Below are 25,957 nucleotides of genomic sequence, written 5' to 3' on the forward strand. Positions count from 1 at the left end.
TATGGTCATATGACAAGAGCAGGTTTTATTTAAATCAATGCCAAAGGGATAAAAAGCATAAATATGAAAGCATAAATATGAAAGCAGAACCAGGTGACACACTATGCTGAGCATCTTTCTGTAACAATTAACAGTCAAAGAGCTGTTTGCTGTTCAGAATTTTAGGTCAGAAAATAAAGCAATGTGCAAATTCAGAATGGCAAATTGCTCCTCAGAGATGGCCACGGCACCTCTGTGTCTCAGCAGAAAAGAATCTCATACTTTTGTTCCACTGTATCCTGATCCTCTGACAAAAGGAAGCAAACTCCCACTTGATACTTCCAATTTCAAGCCACACACCCATAGAAGAAACCCCCAAAATCTCGCTGGGAAAACAACAGCCTTTTACAGGCTCATCTTTAATGATAAGATTTACACTCTGCTACTAAAAACAGGCTACAACGATATGCATAAGAAAAATGCTGCACAAACATTTTAATGACTGTGCTCTCATATATTCTGTGAAAAAGGTAAATGATTTGAAAATACCTACAGAGCCTTTTAGGATCATACACTAGTTCTACCAAGGGCCCAGTTAGCTTCACAGAAAAAAAAAAAAAGCATTATTGCTCTTTTCGCTCTCAGAAAGTTGCAGGAAGTTTGAATTCTGTACTAATACTTTGAAAACTATAATTACAGGTGTGGCACAAATCAGCAGAGGAGAAGAGCAGGCAGGAACTTCTCCCCTTCCCCCTCCTGAGGACACAGCCAGTATGACTAAGGACAACAACATCCAACTGGAAGGAGAAAAGAAAAATTTCTGTGCAAAAAATCCAACATTTTAGAATGAGGTCTGCTGCTACAACATGGATCCTGGAGATCTATTTCTTCTTTAACAGAAGTTGCAACTAATACAGGTTCATTAGTTATTAGCAAGTTTATAAACAACTTACAAACCGAGTAATTCCAGATAATATCGGATTACGACAGAAGTATCGGAGTTGCACAGAAAAAGCCTTGGGGAAGGAAAGCAGCAGTGGATGTTCCAATCAGGCTGCTCATTGTTTCAGAAATAGTAAGCTGTGTGAGTAACCCAATTGGAACACTCCTCCTTTGAACGTTTTGCTGAGCTGTGTGTTGTAAAAATAGATTTGTACGCCTCTGACTTCTCCTCGCTGTCTGCAATGGGTCTCTTCGTAGTAGCAGAAGGAGCCTTATTGACTTTTGCTGGGGTAGGTGAATTTCCATTTTCTGAGAGAGGAAAAGGAACAGAGTGAAGCATGAAGTACCTCAATAGAGATGAAAACTAGTATTTTAAAAATAATGTACAGAGATGAAATACACACATTTTTGAGTTCTATCATAAACACCTCAAATTGTATTCAACAGCTTTCGGGATTCACACTCAAATTCACTTAGAAATCTTGAAAGAGGAATCCTTTCTTACTTGTGTAAATCCCTTGCACTGCAATTCAGTACTGACAACATTTACTTCTCTAAGTGAAAAATGACTCTGAGCTCCAGCCTTCAGAAACATGAAAGCATCCCACCACCCTGCAGTATTGTTTAGAAATCAGCTGTCAAATGCCAAAAGCTAAACTTGTCACATACCTTCCCCAGGGAATCTCTCTCCTCCCTTTATTCTTTGCAAAGTCATTTATGAACAGTAACAATGGCCTGCACCATTTTATATTTATAGTAGGAAAATGCCCATCCCTCTGTTTCTGATACCATTTCTCTCAGTGGATTATATTACTGCTACAAAAAAAAAAAAAAAACCTCTCTTTCTTAACAACTATTGAATCTTCTCCCAAGTTGTAGGGTGGTATTTGAAAAAGCACAAGCCAAGTCTCTGGTGCAATGAAATGAACAGAGAAGTCTGCAGAAACTCAACATCCTTAGTTTAATTTAGGAACAACAACTTGTAAATAGCTGTGGGGAGCCTGTCTGAAAATGCAGTGAGCTGCCTTCTGCTCACAGGAATTGTATGTGCAATCCTAAATCCTCACAGATGAGACCCTTTCAGATTTGGAGAATGTTGCTTGTAATGCCACCAATAGTTGTCTGGAAAGCGTTACCAAGCACTGGATTTGAAAGAATGACTGTGCTGCAAGTCCAGAACCCTCAGGGTGCCGTGTTCACAAATTCATTCCTGTGCCACTGGCATTCCTCATGGATTGTCCTTTATTTTCCCCTCTCTCCCCTTACTTCTTGCTGGTCAATGTAACTGCTGCCAGAAACGGAAACCAATGACCTGACATTTCAGAAACCATTTTTTTTTTCTTTTACACCCTCAGAAAATAAAAATTCATTAAACATTATTAGAATTCCAAGGCTGCTAAACATCCAAGAGCAATTAAAATTATGTGGAATTAAATATTTTTAAAAGCCTATCCTTTATAAAAGCAGACACTAGAGGGCAGGTCAGGCACTGCAGATGGAATTTCTCCCACACTTTATCATTTAAACACGTTCATATTCTTCAAATTATTCTGACTTTTCCTGTGGCTGTAACGGACACGATTTAATACTTCACACAGAAAACTCAGACCTTACAAATGTACCCATTCTTATAGTTTGGTATAAAAACATCAGTATGAACTGCAGACATTACATAACAGGATATATATTAAATAAAGAGAGGGCACCATCCTTTGGACTAAAGGGCTGCCAAGTTTACTCATGGCTGCGAGGCTGCTGTAGGTGCATCAGTGCATCCTGAATTATATTCCACTACTCCCAGGGACACACAGCAAATTAGCAGCTAAAAAGTAACCAGAAAGTCAAAGTAACCAGAAATTTTTCATACACTTCACCAAAATAAACTGCCAGAACGTATTTCTTGACCACTTGTACCTCAAGAAACTACTAATTTTCCTCCACTACCTCCTAGACAATAAGACAGATCTCTAATTTCATTCATTCAGGATGGTTCCCACCAACTTAAAGCAATATTAGAATTACATAAACAAGCAAATCTGTTCACATTTTTTGCATTAAGATTAAAGAATTAACACCAACCTGAGCTTTTGGTGAAGATAATCTGTCTCTTTTCCCCAGAGTTGGAATTGATAAAATCCTTTCCATTCATAGCTTTTGAGGGACCTGGAGCATCTTAAAATAAAAAAAAAAAAAAAGGAAAGAACAAAAAAAAATGAAATTATGAATCTGCTTCCTGACTCAGAAAGTGACACAGAATTTGGAGCTGTGATTTTACCTTCAGTGGCCTCTTGCTGAGAAGCTGATCCTGCTGACTTGCATTTCTTTGATTTCTGAAACAACACAAGCAGAGTCCTGGTAACATCCTGAAAGCATCTACAATTCCCAACTTGTATTTGTTAGAAACACAATTTCATTTAGTACATTTTTATATCTTACACAGTGGAACTCTTCCTTCCACATTTTTTGTATTATTTCTACATGGAATAAAGAATAATCTTGGGAACCCTGGAGTTACATTAAAGAAAACTCTGTAGGCCCAAACTGGTTTTGCCTGGATTTGGTATTTTGGTTTTCATACTTTGCAGGGGTGTGTGTTATTATCATTAAGATTATCTGATACTCTGAACCCATACAGCAGGACAGTAAATTGCACAACATTAAACAGGACACAGTTAACTGTAATCAATATATTTTCTATAAAATTCCATAAGAATCCTGCATGTCATATCCACTTAATTTTATTTAGCTGAGAAAAAATCCCTCCTGGATAACCTTCAACAACAGGGTCCTTTGTTGCACGAGTGCTTGGGAAGAAAAGATGCAAATAGTTGATCTAAATTTTTTAAAAGCATCTCTGCAGCAGATTTTCCAAATTAATTTATGTTTTTCCAGGTTAAAAACCACAGAAACCCCCAAACTACAGCAATAAGAATCCCACTACTGGCTTTGATTACATAAATGCTAAGCTGAAAAAAAAAGATGCATTAAAACAGTCCTTAGCACTGTTATCACAAAAGATGGCTGGATACATTCAGAATGGTGTACATGTTTCAAGACAGCTGCACAAACTCAACGGAAATAAATCTATTTAATTCTGTTATAAAAACTAGAAGAACCCACACTGTGAAGCAAAGGATGCTTGAGGGAAAAAATGTCACTGCAAATGCTGCTGCAAAGCTGAGCCAGGAGGTGGTGGCAGAGGGTTATGGCTCTGAAAGCAAACTTGGCTCTCCTGGTGTCACAGAATCATGGAATGGTTTGGAATGGAAAGGACCTTAAAGCTCATCTCGTTCCACCCCCTGCCATGGGCAGGGACACCTTCCACCAGACCAGGTTGCTCCAAGCCCTGGCCAATGCTGTTCCTCAGGGTATCTGAAAAACCTCTGTGCAGATGCTTCCACCTTTTTGTTATGGGTGGATTTACAAAGAAAAGTTACCTCCCAGTATCTGGCATCTGAACCAAGAGATGTTTGTAAATGTATGAATGCATATATTCTTTATGCATAATATAAAGTACAGATACATTTCATTGTGGGCACATGTGGCATAGTTGAGCTTGAATACTTTTTTATACTAGTGCTGGTGCATCTTCCTGATGTTTTGTCTCATGGGGATAAAGAAAAGGAGCTTGTGCTTCCTGCTCTACATGCAGTGGGCCCACTTAGCCTGCTCTGCAGTAACTGAGGAAGAAATCTGTGCCAACAAACTGGAAATTGTCCTCTGCTACTGGGACTGGAGCTCCCACGTCTCAGATCACAGCCAATGGTGCCAGTGACAGAGACTGGTCTGAGCTGCAGAGACCAGCTGGGACAGCAACATCAGAACTTGAGGATGAAATGCTGAGAGATTGGCAAATCCTGTCCCTGCCTGTAATGTTAATCTCCACAGAACAAACAAATACCATTTGCATATTCACCCAAGGCACAGAGAGCCCCAGGACCAAGGCATGGTGTCCTTTTGGCTGCCACCACAGTGACTGTGCTGTCACTGTAAGAGCCAGGACTGCTCAGCACACTCAGGTACCTCTTCGCTGTGCAGAAGTTGGGGACAGCACCAGCTTTCAGACTATTCCAAATTATCTGGCCCAAAGCTATAGGTGCTTAGACCATCTTCTTAAAGAAAATCAAGTGCAAGCAATCACTGCTTTTGGGGCTGAGCCCTCATCTGCTGAGATCTGCAATAGTCTATCATCAAATTATCTGCACTTTTCAAAAAAACACTTAAGTACTAAGTACTGAGGGGAAAAAAAAAAAAGAAAAACCATCTGAAGACACATCATGAGATTTTTGCTCTTATGCCAGAAGCTATAGGACTTGACATGTAGGGGCTATGAAAGAGTGGAAACAGAAGAGGAGGATTTCTATGGATAACCAGCCTTTTGATGTATTGCCCAGGCCAAAGGATCCTGTCCTGGCACAGATGAATAAAGGTCTTATGATGAGAAAGAATCATATGCTCACTGGCAAGTAAACAAGTATTTGTTTTAAAACAAACTAGGAAAATATTTGCATGCCACGTAATCTACAGCAGACACAATCTAGGGCAGTAACAGGGGTGAGATGATCAACCTCCACCTAAAGCCTCAGTTGCTGCAAGTGTCAGACAATGATTCATGTTCTTGAGATTCAGCTAAGTCTGTCTGCACATGGCCTGAGTCAGCACTGAAGGTTTTGTTCGCTTTGTCATCCTCCACAACAGCAACGGCAGGTCAGGAAAAAACAGCAAGGCTGAAAAAATTCCCATTGCAGAACTGTCATTGGCCTGCTCAGTACCACAGAACTACTAATACTCCACAGAGGAGTAGTTACACAGTAGAGTGTACATAGAGCTGCAATGACTTTATTTCCACTGTATTTGACCTGGTCAGATAAAAACTGCAAAGATCTCAACAGTATGGAGAGAATGAGCATTGCTGAGGACTGTGAGAACCACAAAACGTGACAAAATTTCCATACTGTGGTCCTACAGCATCACACCAGGAATGTACAGATCCAAATATTGTCTTTTTGTGGCCAATACAGAAGACTTGGAGATTAAAAAACTGTTCCTGTCACCAGGAACTACCATATGAAATACAGGGATGATGCAGATCATTATTAGAATTAATTAATGTCAAGAAAACGCTGAAGTATGGCTGGCACGTTGTCCATGTTACCCACAGCACTGAATTCAGTGATTTCCAGAGCACTGGGCACTGCCTGCTGGTCAGAAGAAACTTTCAGTGCATACAACTTCAGTATGTCATTGGCAAAACACATGCACAACTCTATTAGTTTTTAAAGTAGTGCTTAAATACAACACAGCTCACTGTGTAAAGTCTTCCATCTGCATAAAGATTAGCAAATTTAAGAGCGGATTGCACCACAGATGAGAGTTTTTTCAATTTCATATTAAATAATATATGAAAATATTACCTTTTCTAATTTACTCTTAAGTCTTCTGTCCTCCATCCTTTTCTTCAACACTTCCACATCTTCCTTGTTACCATTAAGGATAATCACATCTTCCTCTTGGAAGGGAACACCACACTTTGTGGAAAAAACCAAAACAAAAAAAGAGCAAAATTAGTGTTGCTTTCCAGATTTTTATGCTAGTGAATCTTGTTAAAATTAATACCGTGTTCTGTCTCTTTTAATACAGTCTAATACATCTTTTCATTTCAAATGGCAACAGAAATTGTGTATTTATTTCTCTGTCTCTTATAAACAGCACTCCTAACTAATTTTTTTTTTATTTTTCATTAAAAAGGGTCACATAGGGTATTTTCTGTTCATGCGTTGTTTTACTGACATAAATGTACTTAGACAAAGTAGTTAGTGTTATTCCTCTACATGTAGAACTGACAGCACCAGGGAACTGGGAGTTTTTGATTTAAACAAAAAACAATATCAACAGCAACAACAACAAAAACAATATTATCAGTATTAGTCTATTACTATAGGGATAAAAAGAGGTCGTAAACCCAGAATAATTCATTCACCTTGCCTTGGTGTCTCGCTGTCCTTCATCTGAATTATCAAATACTCCCAAGTTTCAAAGTACTTTCAGAAATTAATCTGGATAATGGATGCAATGTGCTTCATGTAATTCCATATTTGTTTCATGGTTGAAGACACAGATGTTTCACTGTGCACATTTTCAATCACTTTGGTGCACCAGCACATTTGACTGTGATGTTTTCTTTTCTAAGATCTCAATTTCCCTTTACTTTGTTTTGGTGGCTTTTTTGTTTGGTTGTTTTTTTTTTTTTTTTTGTTATTTTGTTAAATCCAGAAGCTTTCTGTTAATCTGCAAGATTAGTTTATAATCCTGCCTCTGTCATTACTCTTCTGTTTTCTGAACAAAGGTTTAGAAAGGTTACTCATGTATTTGCAGGAGGAATTAAACAAATGAAAGGACATACGGGCAGTACTTTGTCCACAGTGTGCTCAAGTGCTGAGCACAGTTTACAGACTGAACCTGTACACAAGTGGTCAGAGATTATGAAGGAGAAACAAGGGTTAGAGAGAGGCACAGTAAGTAAATCAGGCAGAATAGTAAGTCACACACAAGAAATGGGTGAGTAGCCCATATTTTTCCATTCCTACTCAATGAGCTAGTGTTAGAAACACCAGCCTGGAATGACCTCAAGACACTTGTGAGGGAGATGTCTACAAAATCAAGACAGTCTTCACACTGGGGCAGGAGCAACTGGCAGCTGATTTGATTCTAAAGAAGCCCCACACATTCATTTTTTTGGTGGGGTGTTCCTCATACAGGATTTAAAAACCTGTCATAATATTCTGTCATTAGGACTCTAATTTCAATAAATGTTGCATTTTGAAAGAGCAAGCGAATCCAGGTTCCCATCTGGAAAACACAGGTGGAATTGTTCAAAAATGAAAAGTATTTACAAGAAACAGGGAAATATAGACAGTGTTTTCTTTCCATTCCCTGAAACAGGTATTTTTTGCCATGGTGACAGTTGGATTATATCACAGAGACCATCCCCTTCCAAATATACTTTAAGTACAGCAAGTTGTAGGCACAGAATCATCTTCACCTTCCAGGATTTCACTAAATCCTGTAGGGACTATTTGCTGTTGCATCATACAGGGCATCAAATGTCAGTTCTGTTGGATGTAAAGCTTTAATTCTGATTTTGTAAAAAGCTCACTATCCCTTCATGCCAAAAAAGGAAAGATTTTTTTATCCTGACATTTTGATAATGAGACAAAAAGCAGAAAGAAATTTCAGTTTTGCAAATCCAGAAGGACAGTTCCTTTGGATTAATTAAGGTCTTGTGGGGCAGAGGTTTGTTTTATGATATCACAGGTTCTCCCCTGCTGTACCTTGTATATCTTGGGACTTTAAATACATAAAAAGGTGTTTGCTGTAGTTCTTAGCACCTTGAATAGAAAACATTCCTAAATCAGACTGAACATGTAAACTGTTCTGCAATGGACACAGCCTTAGAGGAGCAGTTTGCAGATCCAAAGCCAAGATTTAATCTGTAATTGAAGAGTGGGATGTTAAGGAGGAAGGAGATGCTGCAAAAGCAGCATGATTTTGGTCTAAAAGCCCTTGTGGGGTTCAATTACAGAATCATGTTGAGAACTTTTCATTTATAAATGGTTTAACACCATTGCATTAAGGAATTATTTAAGGGGGTGCAGATATGATCAGTCTTCAAAGTCTGATACTCATAAATTTATGCACCCTATATAGCCCATGTGTACATCCAAACATACATACACCACACAAATCAATTCCCCAAAAAACCAAACCAAATCCATCCCCCAAAATTTGAAATAATAAGAACAGTAAAGGTATTATGAGCTGTAACAGATAGATTAGCTTTGGTATAAATATAATCTGTTTAACTAGAAAACGAAATAGCAAAATTACTCATTAAACAGGGCAGCTTTGAGGACTGAACAAACACAGAGACTGAACATCCACAGATCATATCACTGTTCATTTCCCAGTCACACAAACTGATGCATTAAAGATTACTGTCTCTTGTCACAGTTAACTAAAACATGTTCTAAGAGACATAGTTTTCCAGAGTTTTCCATTAAAAGATCAGTAGTGTAAGATTTGTTGAACATGACTTTCGACACTGCTGTCCCACCCAGACAAACAACAGGTCAGAGAGTAAAGGACAACTTGGGACGAGTGGAAAGTCTCCTACAAAATAATTCACAGAACAGGAACTTTCACTCAGGAGTTGCAGCATCAACTACAAAAACAGTCCAAGCCAAAGCCTCTATTTACAAAGCTTAAGTCAATGATTACTTTGTACCTGTCATACTGTGCCTTAATTTACTTTGAGGTTTCCTATTTATTTCTGACCAGCGTGCTATTTTTATCAAAACAAGTCAAAAACACACCATCCTTCTCACTCGTTTCTAGAACCCCAAAGCCTCCTAATTCCAGTAAATCCAAGCCGCTAACTCATCACTTATTAAAACCGTAAGAACCTTTATAAAGGCAGTAACAGCAAACATTCAGTTTGTGACGGAGGAGACCTTTCATTTACGCTTCCAGTTTAAATGCCCAGAGGCAGTTCCCAGCTGCAGTTATTTGCTACAAACTGGAAAGTTTCAGCAGGCAAAGAGTTAAGGACTTGGGGGAGGCGGAGGAGGAGGCTGGTTCCCAGCTCTCCATCCACATGCTCAGTGAGGTGGGGAGGTGAAAGGCTCTGGGGCAAAGCGATTCTCCAGAATCGTCAGCAATGTCCTCCCCGGACCCGCACGGCTGATTGCAACAAGAATGGGAAGTTTTCTCTCCTTTCTGCGAAGCGAAGGACGCCTCTGAGGGCAGGGAGCGTTGCTGCAGGATAAATATGCTAAACATTGCGGGGAGTCAGATGGAAGTTGAAATGAAAACAGTCCCCGTTAATGTTTAACCCCCTCGCCGAGGGATCTCCACGAGCCGCAGGATGAGGGACACCGACTCCTGCTGAAGGACAAGGAGACCCGGGATTTATTTTTTATTATGCTGCCGTCTCCTGGCTAATTTTGGACAAGGTAAGGCTGCATCAGTTAAGACTGTACGATTCAGTCTTTTGCTTTTCCTTTACTAAAAACATGTTTTAATTTATGTAAAGTGACAGATATTTTCACTTCAAGACCACTTCACTCAAATCTGCAGTGTGGTTCATAGATTTTTTTTTTCTTCTTTACCTTGTCACAGATGCACAGGACGATGGAGGTCATTACTACTAGCTGTTTGTATTATAAAAATCACAATAATTATGCTTATGCAAGCAACTTATTTTTTTACAGCCCTATAACTTAAGGGTTTAAATAGCTTTCATAGTATTTATTTTTACATTATTATGAGGTCAAATGCACAAGGAAAATGAAACAGGAAAAATGGCAAAGATCAACAGTAAAACTCTGTAAATCTGAATATGCATTAGTAAACTGTAATGCAGTATTTTAAAAATAATATTTTAAAATTTCTAAGGCAATATTAACTGGGTTTGATGAAGAAATGTTTTTAGTCGATGCATGTCAGAACCCAAAGCAGACTCGCATCCCGACCCAGGCTTAAACAAAACCCAAAGCAAAGGAAAAAGCAATTAAAACTGCTAATTTTAACATTAAGTTTTTAAAGTATCCCCTGTTTATGAAGTATCTACACTAATGCCTACATAAACAACTTTCAAACAAACAAACAGATATAAAAAGATTTGGAAATAAAGAGTTAGTGCCTTTTTACCATTTTGTTAGAAGATGAAGCATTCCCCGGTCGTTTGTTTCACTAAATTAAAAAGTCATATGAAGCAAATACAAAGAGCACAGAGAGAACAGACTATTTCGAGGTGCAGTGATACAGTCCAAAATTCAGTGGCAGGAAGAAACAGCCAAATGCAAAATGAGTTTTTCCTATGAAATGCACAGTCAAGGATGTGCTAATGGGGTCTGGATGAGCTGACATTTCACAGGCTTTTCCCAGGCATAATCATAATTCCAATTTTCTCTAGAGTTTACCTTGTTAATTGTGATGGAGGAGCTTAGGCTTACAAAATTTTTTCTGTTAAGTATTATCCATAAAAGCAGCCACAGAGGTGCTTGAAAACTCCTACAAAAATGTTTATTTTTCTTTTCTTTCTCTTTAAGAATGTCACACACTACTCTGTTTTCTAAAAATTAATACAACTTTTGTCCTCCATATTTAGAAAACCTCAGTGTAACATAAAAAAGCTGTTCAGAGAGACATTCTGCTAACAAAAAAATACCTGTAATGCCACTCTTGCATGATAAGACTAAAAGGCAAGATAGTCACAAACTGGGTTATGCCTGGACAGCGGACATTCCCAACAGGATCCCTTGCTCCTCAAGGGCAGGAAGAAACCTGGGAACATGGTTCTTGCCTAGAGGATTCTGCTAAAGGACAAATTCTGTCTGCAGTGGGACTAACAGCTGCAATCCCAGCTCTAAATCTGGCAAAACACTAACAGAGAGCCATCGCTTTCGGTCTGTAATATCCCCCCAGGCTGAAAGATGTCCAATTCTGTTCTTGCAGGCCAGGCTCCATCATTCAGTCATTCCCCATAAACATGTTAACACTGGAGAGGAATTGCAGCTTCTTACCTGATAATGGGGTGTTTGTGTACTTTGCTGCTGGCATATAAAATAACAGTTTCTAGATGCCACGTAGTTCAATAGGAAAAAATCCATAGTAAACACTTAACAGCCCGAAACATCCCTGGGAGCTACTACTCAAAGGGTGATAAAAATTTAAGTGTATGAAACAAGCCAAGTTCCCAAGGGAAATATCCTTTGCACCCTGTCCAAAGAGGTATTTAAGGAAAAAAACTGGTAAATACAGTCATTCTGTACAATGTTCTATATTTAGGCAGATATAAAATCCCAAGTATTTCTACAGCTGCCCTGTGTCTTCTGTGTAATTTTATCTCCAGAATGAACCTTCCCTGTGACATACCAGAGATCTCATGCCATTCAGTAATTCCGAGGAATCTCAAAGCTTCTCCTGCAATTATTTCCTCAGAATAGACCAGTTTGTCTGAGTCCAGGTCCACAAAAAACAGTGCTTCCCTAACAGACACTCCCTCTCCCAGTTTCAGCCCCTGGGTGCCCTCATAGAAATCTCTGACACAGGATCCAGCACGGGTGTGATTCACTTTTACTGCAAAAATCCTGGTTTTCACCTGCCAGTGGCATTCCTTTTGTCCTGCTTTCTGCGCAGTATCGAAAGGTTGATTTGATTTGCTCAAGTTTTTTGTTGAAATGGATTGAAATACTACTGTCAAGCTTGTTTACCCAGTAAATGCATCCCTGAGGAGCTCAGAGGCAAAATGATTCTTCTGGGACCTGATTTCGTCATGTTTTTCTTGCATCCAACGCAGACGGAAGAGCTGCTGCCAGAACATCCAGGGAAAATGGATGAACCCTCCACCTAACACACAACTCCACTTAGTGGAATGCTCAGTGGAAAAGAGGCATTCTTCCAGCATGAAATCCAGTGCATACCAGTAAGGACCAAAAGATAAATACATTCTTTCCCAACAGCCTAATAAGATCTTAAAAATGTGGTAATTCCCACTCTCTTGGGTCAATTTCTGTGTTCTTAATGCTTTTTAAATGGTATGTCCTATTGCTGCTTTAACTACAATGCCCTGTTTATTTTCAGATTCTTAAGAGAGATATATACAGAGTTTTTGTTAAAAAAATTATTGCCCACTTCTTTATAATGAAAACCCGGAGCCTTTTAACCATAAGAGCATTCCTGTAATGAAACTACCTTTATAAAAATATGTCTGTTCTCTGCTCCTGTAGAAAAAAACCATGTTGGCAGCTGCAAAGCGTAAAATATTTCAAGGTGAAATGCAAATGTTTTTTTTTAAAAAATAATATCACTGAATAAGATGAGAAAACTAATTATACCTTTAAAATAAAAATAAAAGCTTTTAAAATTACACTATTAAGCTTAATGGCAGTTGGTGGACCCTTCTCCCTGGTATTTTCTCTAGGAATTTCAGTACCAAATGCTTCAAGGATAAAGACTTCACGTAATTGCTGTGGGATTCTGGACTGCTGCGCTCTCATTCTTCTGACTCTTCAGCACGGTAGATGTAAGGTAAGAAACACAATGGAAAAACTCCTGTGCCAGCACTGCAGTAAGTTCCAGTTATCTCTGAATGCTAATACTGGCAGTGGTGTCCTTATCTCAGGGTGTGCACATGTGCTAAAAATAAGAAAAGAGTGCTGTTCGTATGTTCTGTTTTCCAGAGCACTCAAATACAAAGATGTCCGAGGGGAAAAAAAAAAAAAACCAAAACCTCTCTCAAATAGTCAGAAACATTTGCTGACTTTATAAGGATAAAACCCAGTGTATTTTGTGGATTACGTTTTAGTCTCTTCCTTCTGTTTATTTAATAAATTTTCTGTTGATTTAATTTACTGAATTCTGATCCTCTGGCAGATCTCAAGGTTTCCCAGGCCTTGAGGAAATCTCAGCAGCAGCTGTTCCTCAGCACACAGTGCTCACATGTCTTTCCTAGGGCACTGGACTCACCTTCTGCCACACAAACTCCTACCTGATGGGCTAAGCTCCCCCTTGATCAAGCAATGAAAATATAAAGCCATTTTGGGCTGTTTTGTATCAATTTAGGATAATTTTGTCCTAGAAAGACTGCCTCGTGGCTTTGCAAGTCCCATTCCCAGTACACTGCAGCACAGACACAGAGTTTCTCCTAGCAGGAATCCCAGCATTTATAAATACATCACTAACATGTCATTTATTTTAAAAAAATTAAATAAAAAGGTTCTCTCCTTCTATCTTAATTTTCCTTTCAGATAATCTGAATGTTTAATTTAACTATGATGAGAAGACAGTGTCTGGAAAACAGAAGATGAAGCCACTTAATGCAAAGAAATCAAGATTTTTAGTGTGCATTGCTGTCTGTATGTTCATCTACACCTTCATCTACCTAAAGGTTCCTCTGTCTGAAGAGCAAAAATTAAATGTCAGAAGAGCAGAATGTGGTTTTTACCCAGATGAACTTTGTTCAGCTCTTTTTGTGGGGAAACCTGCTGCCTTTAAAATTGGAAACTTCTGTCAGAACTCCTTCCAACCCAAACCACTGAGCTGCATTCAGACTTCGTGCAGCTGCTCCACAGTTCTGAAGACTCTGCATTTTATCACAAGCCCACTGTCAGATGAAGAAGGAAATTTCTCATTGGCTTACATTATTACAATTCACAAGGAGCTGGAAATGTTTGTAAAGCTGCTAAGAGCTATTTATATGCCGCAGAATATTTACTGCATACATATTGATGAAAAGTCACCAAGAAATTATAAAACTGCTGTACAGAACATCGTTAATTGCTTTGAAAATATTTTCATTTCCTCAAAAAGAGAACATGTTGTTTATGCCGGATTTTCAAGATTACAAGCTGATATTAACTGCATGAGAGACCTAGTTAATTCCAAAGTTCAGTGGAATTATGTTATTAACCTATGCGGTCAAGATTTTCCCCTTAAAACAAATAAAGAAATTATACAATACATGAAAAGTAAGTGGAATGGTAAAAATATTACTCCTGGCATAGTCCAGCCACTTCATATGAAACACAGAACACAGCTTAGTTACAGAGAATACATTCATTCTGGAGTGCCATACTTGTTTCCAGGAAAGACTATGAAAGCTAAACCTCCACATAATTTGACAATATATTTTGGCAGTGCCTATTATGTACTCACTAAAGAATTCGTAGAGTTTACATTGACTGATGCACGTGCAAAAGATCTGCTTGAGTGGTCGAGAGACACGTACAGCCCGGATGAGCATTACTGGGTCACCCTGAACCGTTTACCTGGTAAGAATTCTGTGATTTCTGCTGTGAATAACCCCTGGGCCCAGAACAATGTCTGGCAGGGAGAGGTGCTGAGCTCCAGCTCAGAGCTTAACATCACTTAATTGCATAAATACGGGCATTTCTTCAGCCTTGATGCAGCCCTTTGAAAAAGTCACATCAAACAAAGCTTGATTCCAGAAAAGGACTATTTACGGTGCAGACCATGAGCTACAGGGCTAGAAGAATGTTGAAATGAAAGCTCATGGTCTTAAGGAATAAAAAAAGCAGTAAAACTGAGAATGATGTCTCTTCTTGCTATGTAAACATGTACAAATAAATACTTAACGTGACAGTAGCCAAAAAGTTTACAGCAGTGAAAATTTTCCCTTTATTAAGTAGAAAAGAATCTTATCAGAGCCTTATGTTTTTAAAGATGCTCCAGGAGCTACACCCAATGCAGGCTGGAAAGGAAACCTAAGAGCCATTAAATGGAAAGATCAAGAAGGATCCTCACACAAAGGCTGCAAAGGTACCGTGAATGCTGATCATGAACTCACATTTGATTCACTGATGAGCATTAACTGGAGATTACAGGTTATTTAAGCTAGCTATTAAATGTGCCTCAGTGGTCATGTATCTTTTGTTTTGGAAGTATCAAAAACAAGGCACCCTCGTAAATGACTGCATTATATCCAGTATCAATACCTTTTGATACATATTTTTATATATTAATATATATTTTATATATTTTGAAAGCATCACAGACATCACTGACAACCCTTCTCTCAGCCCCCTGTTACCAAAGCACTAACTCAACTGACTGGTTTTTAGGGGAGGGGCTTTACCTGACAGGAATGTTTGTCAGATACTTCCATCAACACTGCGCTAAATCTCTTCAGTTTGAACTATATAAAAAAGAATAGTGCTGACCACATGGAAAGCATGCAAAAATAATGAAAATATGTAACTGTGTAAGCTGAGCACAGTGAAGCACTGAATGACTGAACAGGTAATCCAGATAGATCAGAACAGATGCCCAACTACAAGACACAATATTAAGCAGAGCAACATGTCAGTGAAGCAGCTGGAGGTAACAAGCATCCATTTGGGTGAAGCAAACCCAAACCCTTGCCTTTATAATAATACTCTGTGTTATCCTCCAGCTGAATTTCCATGATGCTCTCTAAGGAATCAAAAGGTATTCTTTGTTGCTGACAGTACAGAGTGAAACTACTTTTTAAAATGCTTCAGTTCCTCTTTCTGCTGCTTTCAGATACCTTCAATTTGTCTTTGCAGGTCATTACATCAGAGACATTTGTATCTACGGGCTAGGGGATTTGCAGTGGATTATTGAGTCACCTCATTTGTTTGCCAACAAATTTGAGCCTGCAAAGTACCCCCTGGTTATGGACTGCCTGGAGAGACGCCTGAGGCTCCGGATGCTGCGCCAGGCTGAGGTGCCCATCCAGGACCACTGGCGCTTCCAGGAGCACAGCTACTTCAACATGAAGCTGGATGTCTGAGCTTAACTAACATCTAAACAAGTGTTCACAATACTGACAGAAACCATGAACATTTTTAGCCATAGACTTCACTGTGTGCGTTACAGCATGAGGGTAAAGCACAGTCCTGTACTACCAATAAACAGGTTTTATTTATTACAGTAAGAGCTGCTGATGGGTTAATTCTCAAAGGAAATGACATGTCTAAATCTGTAACTTACTGAGGACAAGGGGAAGTTCATAATCTATTAAGTGACTTATTTAGCTGGAAAAATCAATATTCCTTGTGTCCACAGCCAAAGAATTACTAACTGGTATGGAAATAATAAAGCAGAAGTAATGACTTGACAAAGATAAAATACAGAGAACACAACTTAATTAAAGTCATGGCTACTGAGTGTCTTACGAAATGGATTGTTTTGAATAATGAAGTTCATGATGAATTTTCAGAGCTTGTACATAAACAAGCGACAGCCAGTTTCAGACACAGTCCATGTCGCCGTGGGTTTTGGGTTTGTTTGTTTTCCCCGTGGCCAGCTGTCTCTCTAATTTCATTGTGTAGCGTGGCAACATCACTGCTGCCCTTCCCAGGCTTTGCTCCTAATGAGCAGCGGGGGGTGTACCAGGAAGAGTCACAGGGATCCTGCAATGCTTGTTTATCTCTTAAATCCCTGTTCCTGAGTCTCTGCAGGAGTTTAGGGCAAGCAGACACGGAAAATTTGAGTCCAGGGAACACAAGAAAATGGAATGAAAGGCTGTCCTTCAGTCCTGGTGTACCTGACTCCCCTGAACCTTGGAACAGCCTGCAGCGAGTGCAGGTAACACCTGGCAGCAACCAGGACAAGCAACTCATTTCCCAAAACCTCTGCAGACCAAACTCAGCACTCACTGGTCCTGCAGCAAAAGAGGCTTTCAACACACAACAGGCAAAACCAGGGAACAGTAGTTGGAACAGGGATCCAGCCCTTTTCCAGGCAAGAGTTGCTCTTTCCTCCTCAGAACTCTTAAATTAATCCTTTCACTCGTACAACAAACGGGGGAATATAAAGAAACAGAGAGGATATGGGTGGCCTTTCATACAATATAACAACTCTTCCATGGGATTAAATATCTCACAAGGCTGTGTCTACACTCTGACCTCCAAAGGTCTGGGGGACTGGAAGAGACTATGAGAAACCTGAATTGTAAGAAGTCACTTCAAACTGTTCATCCTCCTTAACAAGTATTTTGGCAAGAATGCAGATCAAAGTTTCATTCCAGTAAATCCAAATTCTCAGCTAATTTGTATGAACTCTGACGCAAACTATATAATAAAATATATCTTGTTATTTACGAGCTCACTTGATTAAAAACTACAAATTACATTTAAATGTCCAGAAGCAATCTGGATGAAAGCTTCAATATGCACCCAAAACAACCCTCAGTTTTTACAAGAAAACTGATTACAGATTAAGCATTTTGCCAAAATATTCAAATGAATGAAATGAGTCAACAACAGAACATGCAAGTTTCTTATTACAAACTTATTCCCAGGTTCCTGGAATTGTTCTTCTCATTTTCCCACACAAGTTTATCGGAAACATAATTTCTTTCAAATGAACTTTAACCTGAAGAAAGACCATCTGGTCCCTATTTATTTACAAACTCAACCCAAAGGCGTGTACTCAGTTTCATGTATAATCCAGGACTTATCTTGTGGCTAAATATTGCTGGAGATGCTTTTTTATGGAGGGAAATAGTGAAGAAAAAAAAGGAAGATAAAAGCTGAGCTTGTTGAGAGTCCCTCTCAAAACCATTACTGAAGCTAATGGGTCTCTGGCATGTATAAATCAGAGCAATATTCATAATTAATTTCTTTCCAGTCCACTGAAGGGCACTGCCAGCATTTATCCACTCCGTGTTGTCTTTTAAAACGTGAATGGAATGTTCCTCATTCCCATCATTGCAGCAAATCCAGTATCTTGCTTTTACCTTTGGCACCACCACACAGAACAGTGGTTGTGTATCACTTCTGAATTGAATTAGGAAGAGAAATGCAATATCAAGGCACTATATAACAGGGGCTCCTTTTGCAGAAATAGAACCAACCAAACTGGGGGAAAAACACCATGCGGAAAAAGCCCTCTTAAAGCATAATTTAGGTGTGACTTTACTCCTGTGATTTAGGAAAATCATTGCAGCATGACCCTCCTTCCTTAAAGGATTTTGTATTTTAAATAAAATCCTAGGAAAATCATCATGAAACCATTCTCAGTCTGTAAGAAATAGTATTCAAGTCATTAACCTGATTACCATGACCACATTCTATTCTTGACACACACTCAGAGAGCCTTCATGAATTCTGTGTTACCATGTTATGAGACCGATCACAGCATTTAGACTTCAGCAACCAACATTTGCTAATTCTGGTGACTTGATCCAAGAGCAGATAATGCCAAAGTGACCCTGTTCCAGGAGCCACCGTGCTCTGTACCCCACTGCACACGTGAACTCTCTATCTGAAAGATAATGGGCATAAATTCTGTTTCAAGAAGCTCTGTATCTAAGTTAAACATGTGATTAAGTGTTTTACATGGCACAGAGTTTCATAGTTAGGGTACTATTTCAAGTGTGTATTTAGTGGACTCTGAAAACAATTCCAAAATAAACTTTAAAGTGATACAAGAAAGTACATTTTAAAATGTAATCTGGTCCTTAACTTTCAAAGTGACTCCCAGAAGGACTTCCACCACTGATTCAACAACCACTCTCCCATCTCCAAACCACCTCTAGGATACTGGTACACCAATAGGAACTTCTGAGACAAGAGAATCAACATCCAAATTGATAATGCATAAAGCATAATTTTTGTCAAGTAGCAGACTTTCAATTTAGCAGCACCAAAACCTGCCCATGCAAGAACCTGGAAGCCAGTTGGAACAGGAGCTCCAAAACATTTGGGCATCACCAAAATCTACAGACCAACATAAATCACCACAAACTTGCAATCTTCAACATCTCATCGAATAAAAAGAAGAGTAGAGACTTGTTTGTTCTTTTAGTAGTCTGTTGGAGAATTAAACACCTTACTCAAAAGTGCAAGTTTTAAACTGACAGATTCCACGTCACATGTAATTCCTGAAGAACAGGAAGCAGGAGGCAGCAGAAACCCCCTGATCTCCAGAGCTGCTGCTACAGAACACACATCACCAAACTCTTATCTGGAAGCAAAGTTGTTTTTCTCTTCCTGTTGACTGAAATGTGATTAAGTCACATTTTAGCATGTGACTTAGTATTGATAGTTTAAATTTTCTTTTCTGATTGTACAGAAGCTCAAAAATACTGCTCAAACAAAAGATGCTTCTGTGTAAAAAGGTATTACAAGTTCTATTTGCATTCATAAGTTGCTCTGTTTTAGACAAAGCTGCTTTCCAACTCTTTTCAGTCTAAACAGAAGCTTCAAAATTTGTCTCAAGCATTTCATGTACCAATCTGAGTCTCCAACATAAGCCACCACTAAAAAACTCTCATTGCTCTTTCAAAAAACCTTTGTCCAGGAAGTTTTATATTCTGGCAAGACAGTTCAAAGCATTCACCCTTCAGGCAACGAGAGACAACCTCTCTCTCTTTCCACTCTGTTACAGTGGCTGTTTGTTTGCCTTAGAGCTTTCCCATTTTAATGTTATTTTTTAACTTGAATCCTTCACTGTAGTATTACTTAGGATGAGAAGTAAGAAAGAATAGAGACTTAGAAAAAGGCCTCACACATTAATTACAGTTGCTTTACTAAGAGTCTCTCACCCATGACAGTTCCCTCTCCTAGTCCTGTGCCTTTCCCTAGTACCAATACAGTCTTTTTAACAATTCCTGTAAAAGCAGATAAATACATGTATTAAAATACACTGTCAGCTCTTCACATAAAGTTTCTATTGAGACAAAATGGTTTTTTTTTGAAAGAGAACTCTGATAGAAAGAGTGCTTCATCCTCCCTGTACCCAGACTCCATAAAACCTTCCAAATCCAGTACTACACAAGGGCTGTCGAGATAAACCAAGGAATGCTGAACCTTTCCTCTTGGTATTTTCCATTTCCTTGAATTAGACAAAATGCATTCTGCTTTTTCCTAAACAGTTATTTGCGTGTCACTGGGCAAATGGATCCCTCTGTTTCTTGTATGAGCTGCCACAGCAAAAGCAGGAGCAAACTGAGCAGTGAGATATCTGCTGGATCTCTGTATTCCCTGGGGAATGTTTTCACTGCATCATAACAGCATTTGCTTGCCAGAGTCCTTTGGGAAACTTGCTGTTTACAGTGGAGCAGACTGGCAAGGCTGCTCTGAGGGCTCACAGGCAAAGTGAACACCCAGGAAGAGCTTGTTTGGAAGGAGCTTTCCTGAATTCCACGTGAGTGGGGATGGGAATAGCAGTTCCAAAACTGACACTCCTCCAGTCCACACCCACTACAAACCTCTGGGATGAAGTGAAAACACAGATCCTGCTGGCTGAGAGAGACTGAATACAGCACAACAGCAAATACAGGGGTATCCTTTTTGCACTGATCTCATCTGGGCACAGAATTAAGGCAGAAGGTGGCCAGGAAAAAAGAAAATTCTGTGGCTCATCTGGATCTCACAGGCTCGATTTTGGTTCAAAAAACATACTGTAATTCCTAAAATACACCATAAACATATATATGATAATCCACAACATTTAAACATTTTGTACATTAAATTTGTTTTGCATTACAGACTATGTATCAGAAGAGAATTCATTAATAAAAAGTTTCTAATCTGAGCACATACAATACTTCATTTTTATTTCTTCCTTAGTTCATTTCACTGCATGTCCCATTGCTGCCTAAAGATAGAATGTGCTGGGGGAATGCTGCTAATTAGTGCTTTGGATATAAACAAACTGTTGCCTACCAGAAAGCACAGCAAGCAGTTCCCTGTGATCCTGTTCAGAAGAGGTCTAGGCCCCTTCTTGATTCTGGATGAGAACATCATCAGTTTACACCCAAAGATCGACCAAATCTCTCTTTGACCTTAATTAAAGGGCTAAAATATGTTATCTCAGGTGGTTACCACTGTCTTTGTGCATCAAAACCCAATAGTGATAAAGATGACAGACTAGATATTAAATCCCTTCATTATTTCTAGAAGCATCCTTCTGAATATTGTGAGGAATTCACATGTCTGTGAAACCAGCTGCATGCAAATATGAGCCTATGCTAAATACTCATTATTAGAAACATCCAGAAAACATGTGGGATTCATTTAGTTTTTATAAGATTATCAGCCTGACCAAACCATGGACAAAACATCTCAATCCTGCATCTAATGATCTGGTTACATCCATCTATCAACCAAAATTTAGATGCAGACAAAAGACCTCATTAAAAATAAATTAGGATCTGCCAAGAGGAAACAAAGCCATTAGGACTAAAGCAATCCTCTAGAAAACAAAATGAGCACTGAGAGCAGCAAAAATCCACATCACCTGCACTTTATGTTTTACCCAATATCAGGGTGCTCACTGAAAAATAGCTTTCTAAATGTGGCAACTATCACCACAAATCTTGACGATAATAAAGGTAGTGATGGGAGAAAAAGAGCATTTGCAACTTTTAGCTACAAAGAAACCAAGCTAATGAGATCAAAAGTGCAGTCAGCATTAGCCATTTCTACAATAATTCAGGTAACTGCTGAGAATTTTACAAAGAGTTTCTCCCAGTCCAAAAAACCCAAACAAAACAGCACCAGATGCTCTTTAAAAATACAGGGTTCAAAACACAACCTGAAAATACAGCCAGTTTAGGCACGCAGAGCAGGCACTGATAAAACACAAGCCATGTGCATTCAGGAAGAAAATACAACCAAACAAAAGCCCCAGAATCCCAAAGCAAAAACAAACACCCTTTTAAAAAGTGAAATTATAACCAAATATTTGAAAAAAAAAAAAGAAAATTCTAAGGTAGTTATTGCAAAATCAAATCTCATTTTTACACCTACTTAGAAACACTTTATTAAAAAGGCCATATAGAATTACTGCAGGCCATCATAGAACAGACCGCTTACAAGTCTAATTTCAATCTGGATATTCATATTAAAAACCCCACTTTACAGTAGTGGATGTGAATACAACTGTATGTATGGACCTGTACCTACAGATCTGCCTGTGGAGGTCACATGTGACCCCCTTGTTTCTAAAGCTGAAGAAACTCACCTTGTGACAAACTTCTGATTTAATTTCTTTGAGGGCACGTTCAGAGAACACACAGCCACAGTTTCTCAAGAAGCAAAACCTTTAAAGAAAAGAGGAGACACACAGTGATTTTAAAAAACCCTGTGCCCAAGAGAGCTGATTGAACACAGAGATAATACTGCGATGGGTTAGCAGCACACAACTAACTTTATTTACTAATTCTTGCACCTACTGTAACTATCAGCACCTTTAAGTGGGCAATTAATTTATTATTTGTTTGCACAACGTAAGACCAGAATGGAAAATATTGTGTACATTAAACCACAACATTTATTTTGTTATTTCATCCTCACAATCTCCTGGCTAATCACTGTCTGGAGGAAGAAATACTTGGCAACTATCAAGCTGTGAACCATCATCATCTCACCCATCAGGGTTAAGATGCACACACAAAGAAATTGCTGATCTGCCCAAACCAGGATGTGAGGAAATGCTCTGCCCCAGCCCAATAAAACCCAGATTATTGCAGGATTATGACAGACACACAATCCATCCAAACACAGGCAGAGGGTGAACGGAGCAGCTCTGCTGTGAGAAAGGCTGAGAGAATTGGGATTGTTCACCCTGGCTCTGGGGTGACCTAATTGCAGCCTTCCAGTGCCTGAAGGAGCTACAAGAAGGATGGAGAGAGACAGTTTACAAGGGCCTGGAGTGACAGGACAAGGGGGAATGGCTGCAAACTGACAGAGAGTAGGGTTAGATGGGATATTGGGAAGAAATTTTTCCCTGTGAGGGTGGTGAGGCCCTGGCACAGGTTGCCCAGAGAAGCTGTGGCTGCCCCATCCCTGGAAGTGTCCAAGGCCAGGTTGGATGGCGCTTGGAGCAACCTGGGCTAGTGGAAGGTGTTCCTGCCCATGGCAAAGGATGGAACTGAGATGATCTTTAAGGTCCCTTCCAGCCCACACCATGCTGGGGTTCTAAGTGCTTGATGTGACACAAAGGGAGGTCTCATCCAATCTCCTGTGGTTTGGCCCCCAAACATTGCCCTCTACTCCTTTGTTACACATCTAAAGTCATTTAGGAAAGGGTTAGCTTCTATCTTTCCTCTTGAACATGCAACGAAAGGACACTCAGTGGTCTCTTAAACTCTCTCCTGAAAGAGAGACAATCATTCCCCACAAAGGCCAGGGTAAGTGCATGATTTGCAGCACTATCCACTCAGATATCTGCTCTGTGCTCAGGTCAGCACAGTGCTCACTTCTAAACCCAAAATGAAACACTGACCTGTGTCTCCCATTCATCTCCAGCCCCACCACAGGGCAGATAAATCGTGCAGACTGCAGGTCATCATACTTGTCACCTTTTATACTCTCCTTATCCCCACTCCAGGCTGGATTATCCACAAGGTTCAGTTCTGTCACGTTCTGAAAAATAAAAATGCAGGCCTTGAGCTTTTTGCTCATGATTTGGAGCCATGATAACATTCTTTTTCTGTTGTGTTTTGGTACTTTTAACACTTTATTACAGGGTAAGAACAGAAGCAAAGTGAGGTTTTACAGCATGACTGAACTTACCCTCCTGTTTTTAACATTTCACTTTTAACATCAGACACAACCTGTTTACCTTGATGCTCTTGATGTGGGATGCAGATTCCATGGGGGTCTTATCAGGTGACTTGTCCAGCAGAAACTCAATGATGGCATCTTTGTTGTACAACCTGTAACAGCAAAATTCCAGCAATCACGTTTGATTGCTGTGGCTTTTGTATTTATAAATTTATATATATATTATTTTTATAATATTTCTACTCTTTACAATAACGATAATATTTAATTATCATTATTACTTCCCCCTGTGGGACCACCCCTACCTGCCCAGCTCACAGGCCACAATGGGCCGACGCAGCTTCTCCTGGCTCAGGGCACAGTAGAACCACCTGGCCACCAACTCAGCAACTTTGTCAACCTAAAGGCAACCAAAAAAAAAAAAAAAAAACCCACTCATTATTTTAAAACAGCTTTTATATTTGCAAATTATTTAAGTATAAAATCACGTAATACTCAAAGCATTAGTGAGATCCTCAGGTGTCTTACCAAACCTACCTTCTGCACTGTAAATTAATTCATAAAATAACTTTAGCAAGGCTGTTTAGCAACGTTCATGATCGGTTTTGGGGCTCTTCCTCTGCCTACTGACCCTGTTTCTGCATCATGGAACTTGAGACCTCTCTGCCTAAATCTAAATCAGTTTTTACACTTTTGTCACTTCCACCATTCCCCTCCTCATGCTTTTTTACTCTTCACATGTTCTCCACCACCCTCTTCTCTCTGGTTCTACATCTCAGCCCTACTTGGGTGAACTACCACTTCCACTCCCTGGATGGAATGAGGTGAGGAAGAAACCCTTCCCTGTGAGGGTGGGGAGGCCCTGGCACAGGTGCCCAGAGAAGCTGTGGCTGCCCCATCCCTTAAGGAGACCTCTGAACTCCTTGTATTCAGCAGATGGCAAGTCCCAAAATCACTGAGATCAGAACAGCCCTCCCAGCCTGCACCCAATCCCCTCCTTGTCCCCCAGCCCAGAGCACTGAGTGCCACAGCCAGTCGTTCCCTGGACACCTCCAGGGATGGGGACTCCAAACCTCCCTGGGCAGCCCCTTCCAATGCCTGACCACCCTTTCCAGAAAGAAATTCCTCCTGATGTCCAACCTGACCCTGCCCTGGGAAAACCCGAGGCTGTTTCTTTTGGTCCTGTCCCTTGTTCCCTGGGAGCAGAGCCCGACCCCCCCCGGCTCCCCCCTCCTGTCAGGGAGTTGCAGAGCCAGAAAGTCCCCCCTGAGCCTCCTTTTCTCCATGCTGAGCCCCCCCAGCTCCCTCAGCCGTCCCTGCTGCTCCAGCCCCTTCCCCAGCTCCGTTCCCTTCTCTGGACACACTCCAGCCCCTCAATGTCCTTATTGTGAGGGGCCCAGACCTGAACACAGCCCTGGAGCTGCGATTCCCCCCAGTGCCCAGCACAGAGGGACAATCCCTGCCCTGTGGTCACACTGCTGATACAGCCCAGGCACTGCTGGCCTTCTTGCCTCCCTGGGCTGCTGTTCGGTTGTCCTCAGCAGCACCCCCCTCCTCCAGCTTTCCCGCCGCTTCTCCCCCGTCCTGGAAAGCTGCCGGGGGTTCCTGTGACCCCAGCGCAGGGCCCGGCACTTGGCCTTGTTGAACGTCGTGCCCCAACTCCCTCAGAAGACAAAGGGCCCCCCCCTGCAGCCACATAGACAGACAGACACACAGTCACAGACACACACAGGTAGCCGCGGGCCGGCCCACGGCGCTCTCCCTCCCCCTGCCAGCCCCAGGAGCGCCACGCCCGGCTCTCCCTCCCCCCTCCGCTCCCCCAGAGCCCCCTCGGACCTTCTCGACTTTCCGGGGCCCTTTGACCAGCTCATGCCGCTTGGGGATGGTGCCGCCATCGCACCCCATCGCGCTTCCGGGTTCTCCTTCCCCCCCGCACTTCCGGCTCGCACAGATGACGTGTGGCCGTTGCTTAGCAA

At 40.4% G+C, this 25,957-nt stretch overlaps 2 protein-coding genes across 3 annotated transcripts; one reads left to right on the top strand and one right to left on the bottom strand.

Moving 5' to 3' along the window:
* Positions 1-25,949, bottom strand: RTF2 (replication termination factor 2). Its single transcript, XM_027881266.1, has 9 exons — positions 25,818-25,949; positions 24,287-24,381; positions 24,040-24,133; positions 23,701-23,840; positions 22,438-22,516; positions 6,336-6,449; positions 3,197-3,251; positions 3,001-3,093; positions 1-1,230 (listed from the first exon to the last, which is right to left on the bottom strand). The coding sequence occupies exons 1-9, from the start codon at positions 25,884-25,886 to the stop codon at positions 1,046-1,048; spliced, it is 924 nt and encodes a 307-aa protein (XP_027737067.1). The 5' UTR covers positions 25,887-25,949; the 3' UTR covers positions 1-1,045.
* Positions 9,566-16,607, top strand: GCNT7 (glucosaminyl (N-acetyl) transferase family member 7). Of its 2 annotated transcripts, XM_027881264.1 has the most exons (6): positions 9,566-9,932; positions 12,281-12,406; positions 12,905-13,011; positions 13,731-14,753; positions 15,166-15,261; positions 16,029-16,607. In XM_027881264.1, exons 4-6 carry the CDS (start codon positions 13,787-13,789, stop codon positions 16,253-16,255), a joined length of 1,290 nt encoding a protein of 429 aa, XP_027737065.1. In that variant the 5' UTR covers positions 9,566-9,932; positions 12,281-12,406; positions 12,905-13,011; positions 13,731-13,786; the 3' UTR covers positions 16,256-16,607. The 2 variants fall into 2 exon arrangements, with proteins under 2 accessions (XP_027737065.1, XP_027737066.1); XM_027881265.1 differs by lacking the exon at positions 12,905-13,011.
* Positions 25,950-25,957: the final 8 nt, after the last annotated feature.

The sequence above is a fragment of the Empidonax traillii genome, unplaced genomic scaffold, assembly GCF_003031625.1.
Source record: "Empidonax traillii isolate 1590-97213 ecotype Southwest subspecies unplaced genomic scaffold, ASM303162v1 scaffold86:size2944007, whole genome shotgun sequence".
NCBI classification, from domain to species: Eukaryota; Metazoa; Chordata; class Aves; order Passeriformes; family Tyrannidae; genus Empidonax; species Empidonax traillii.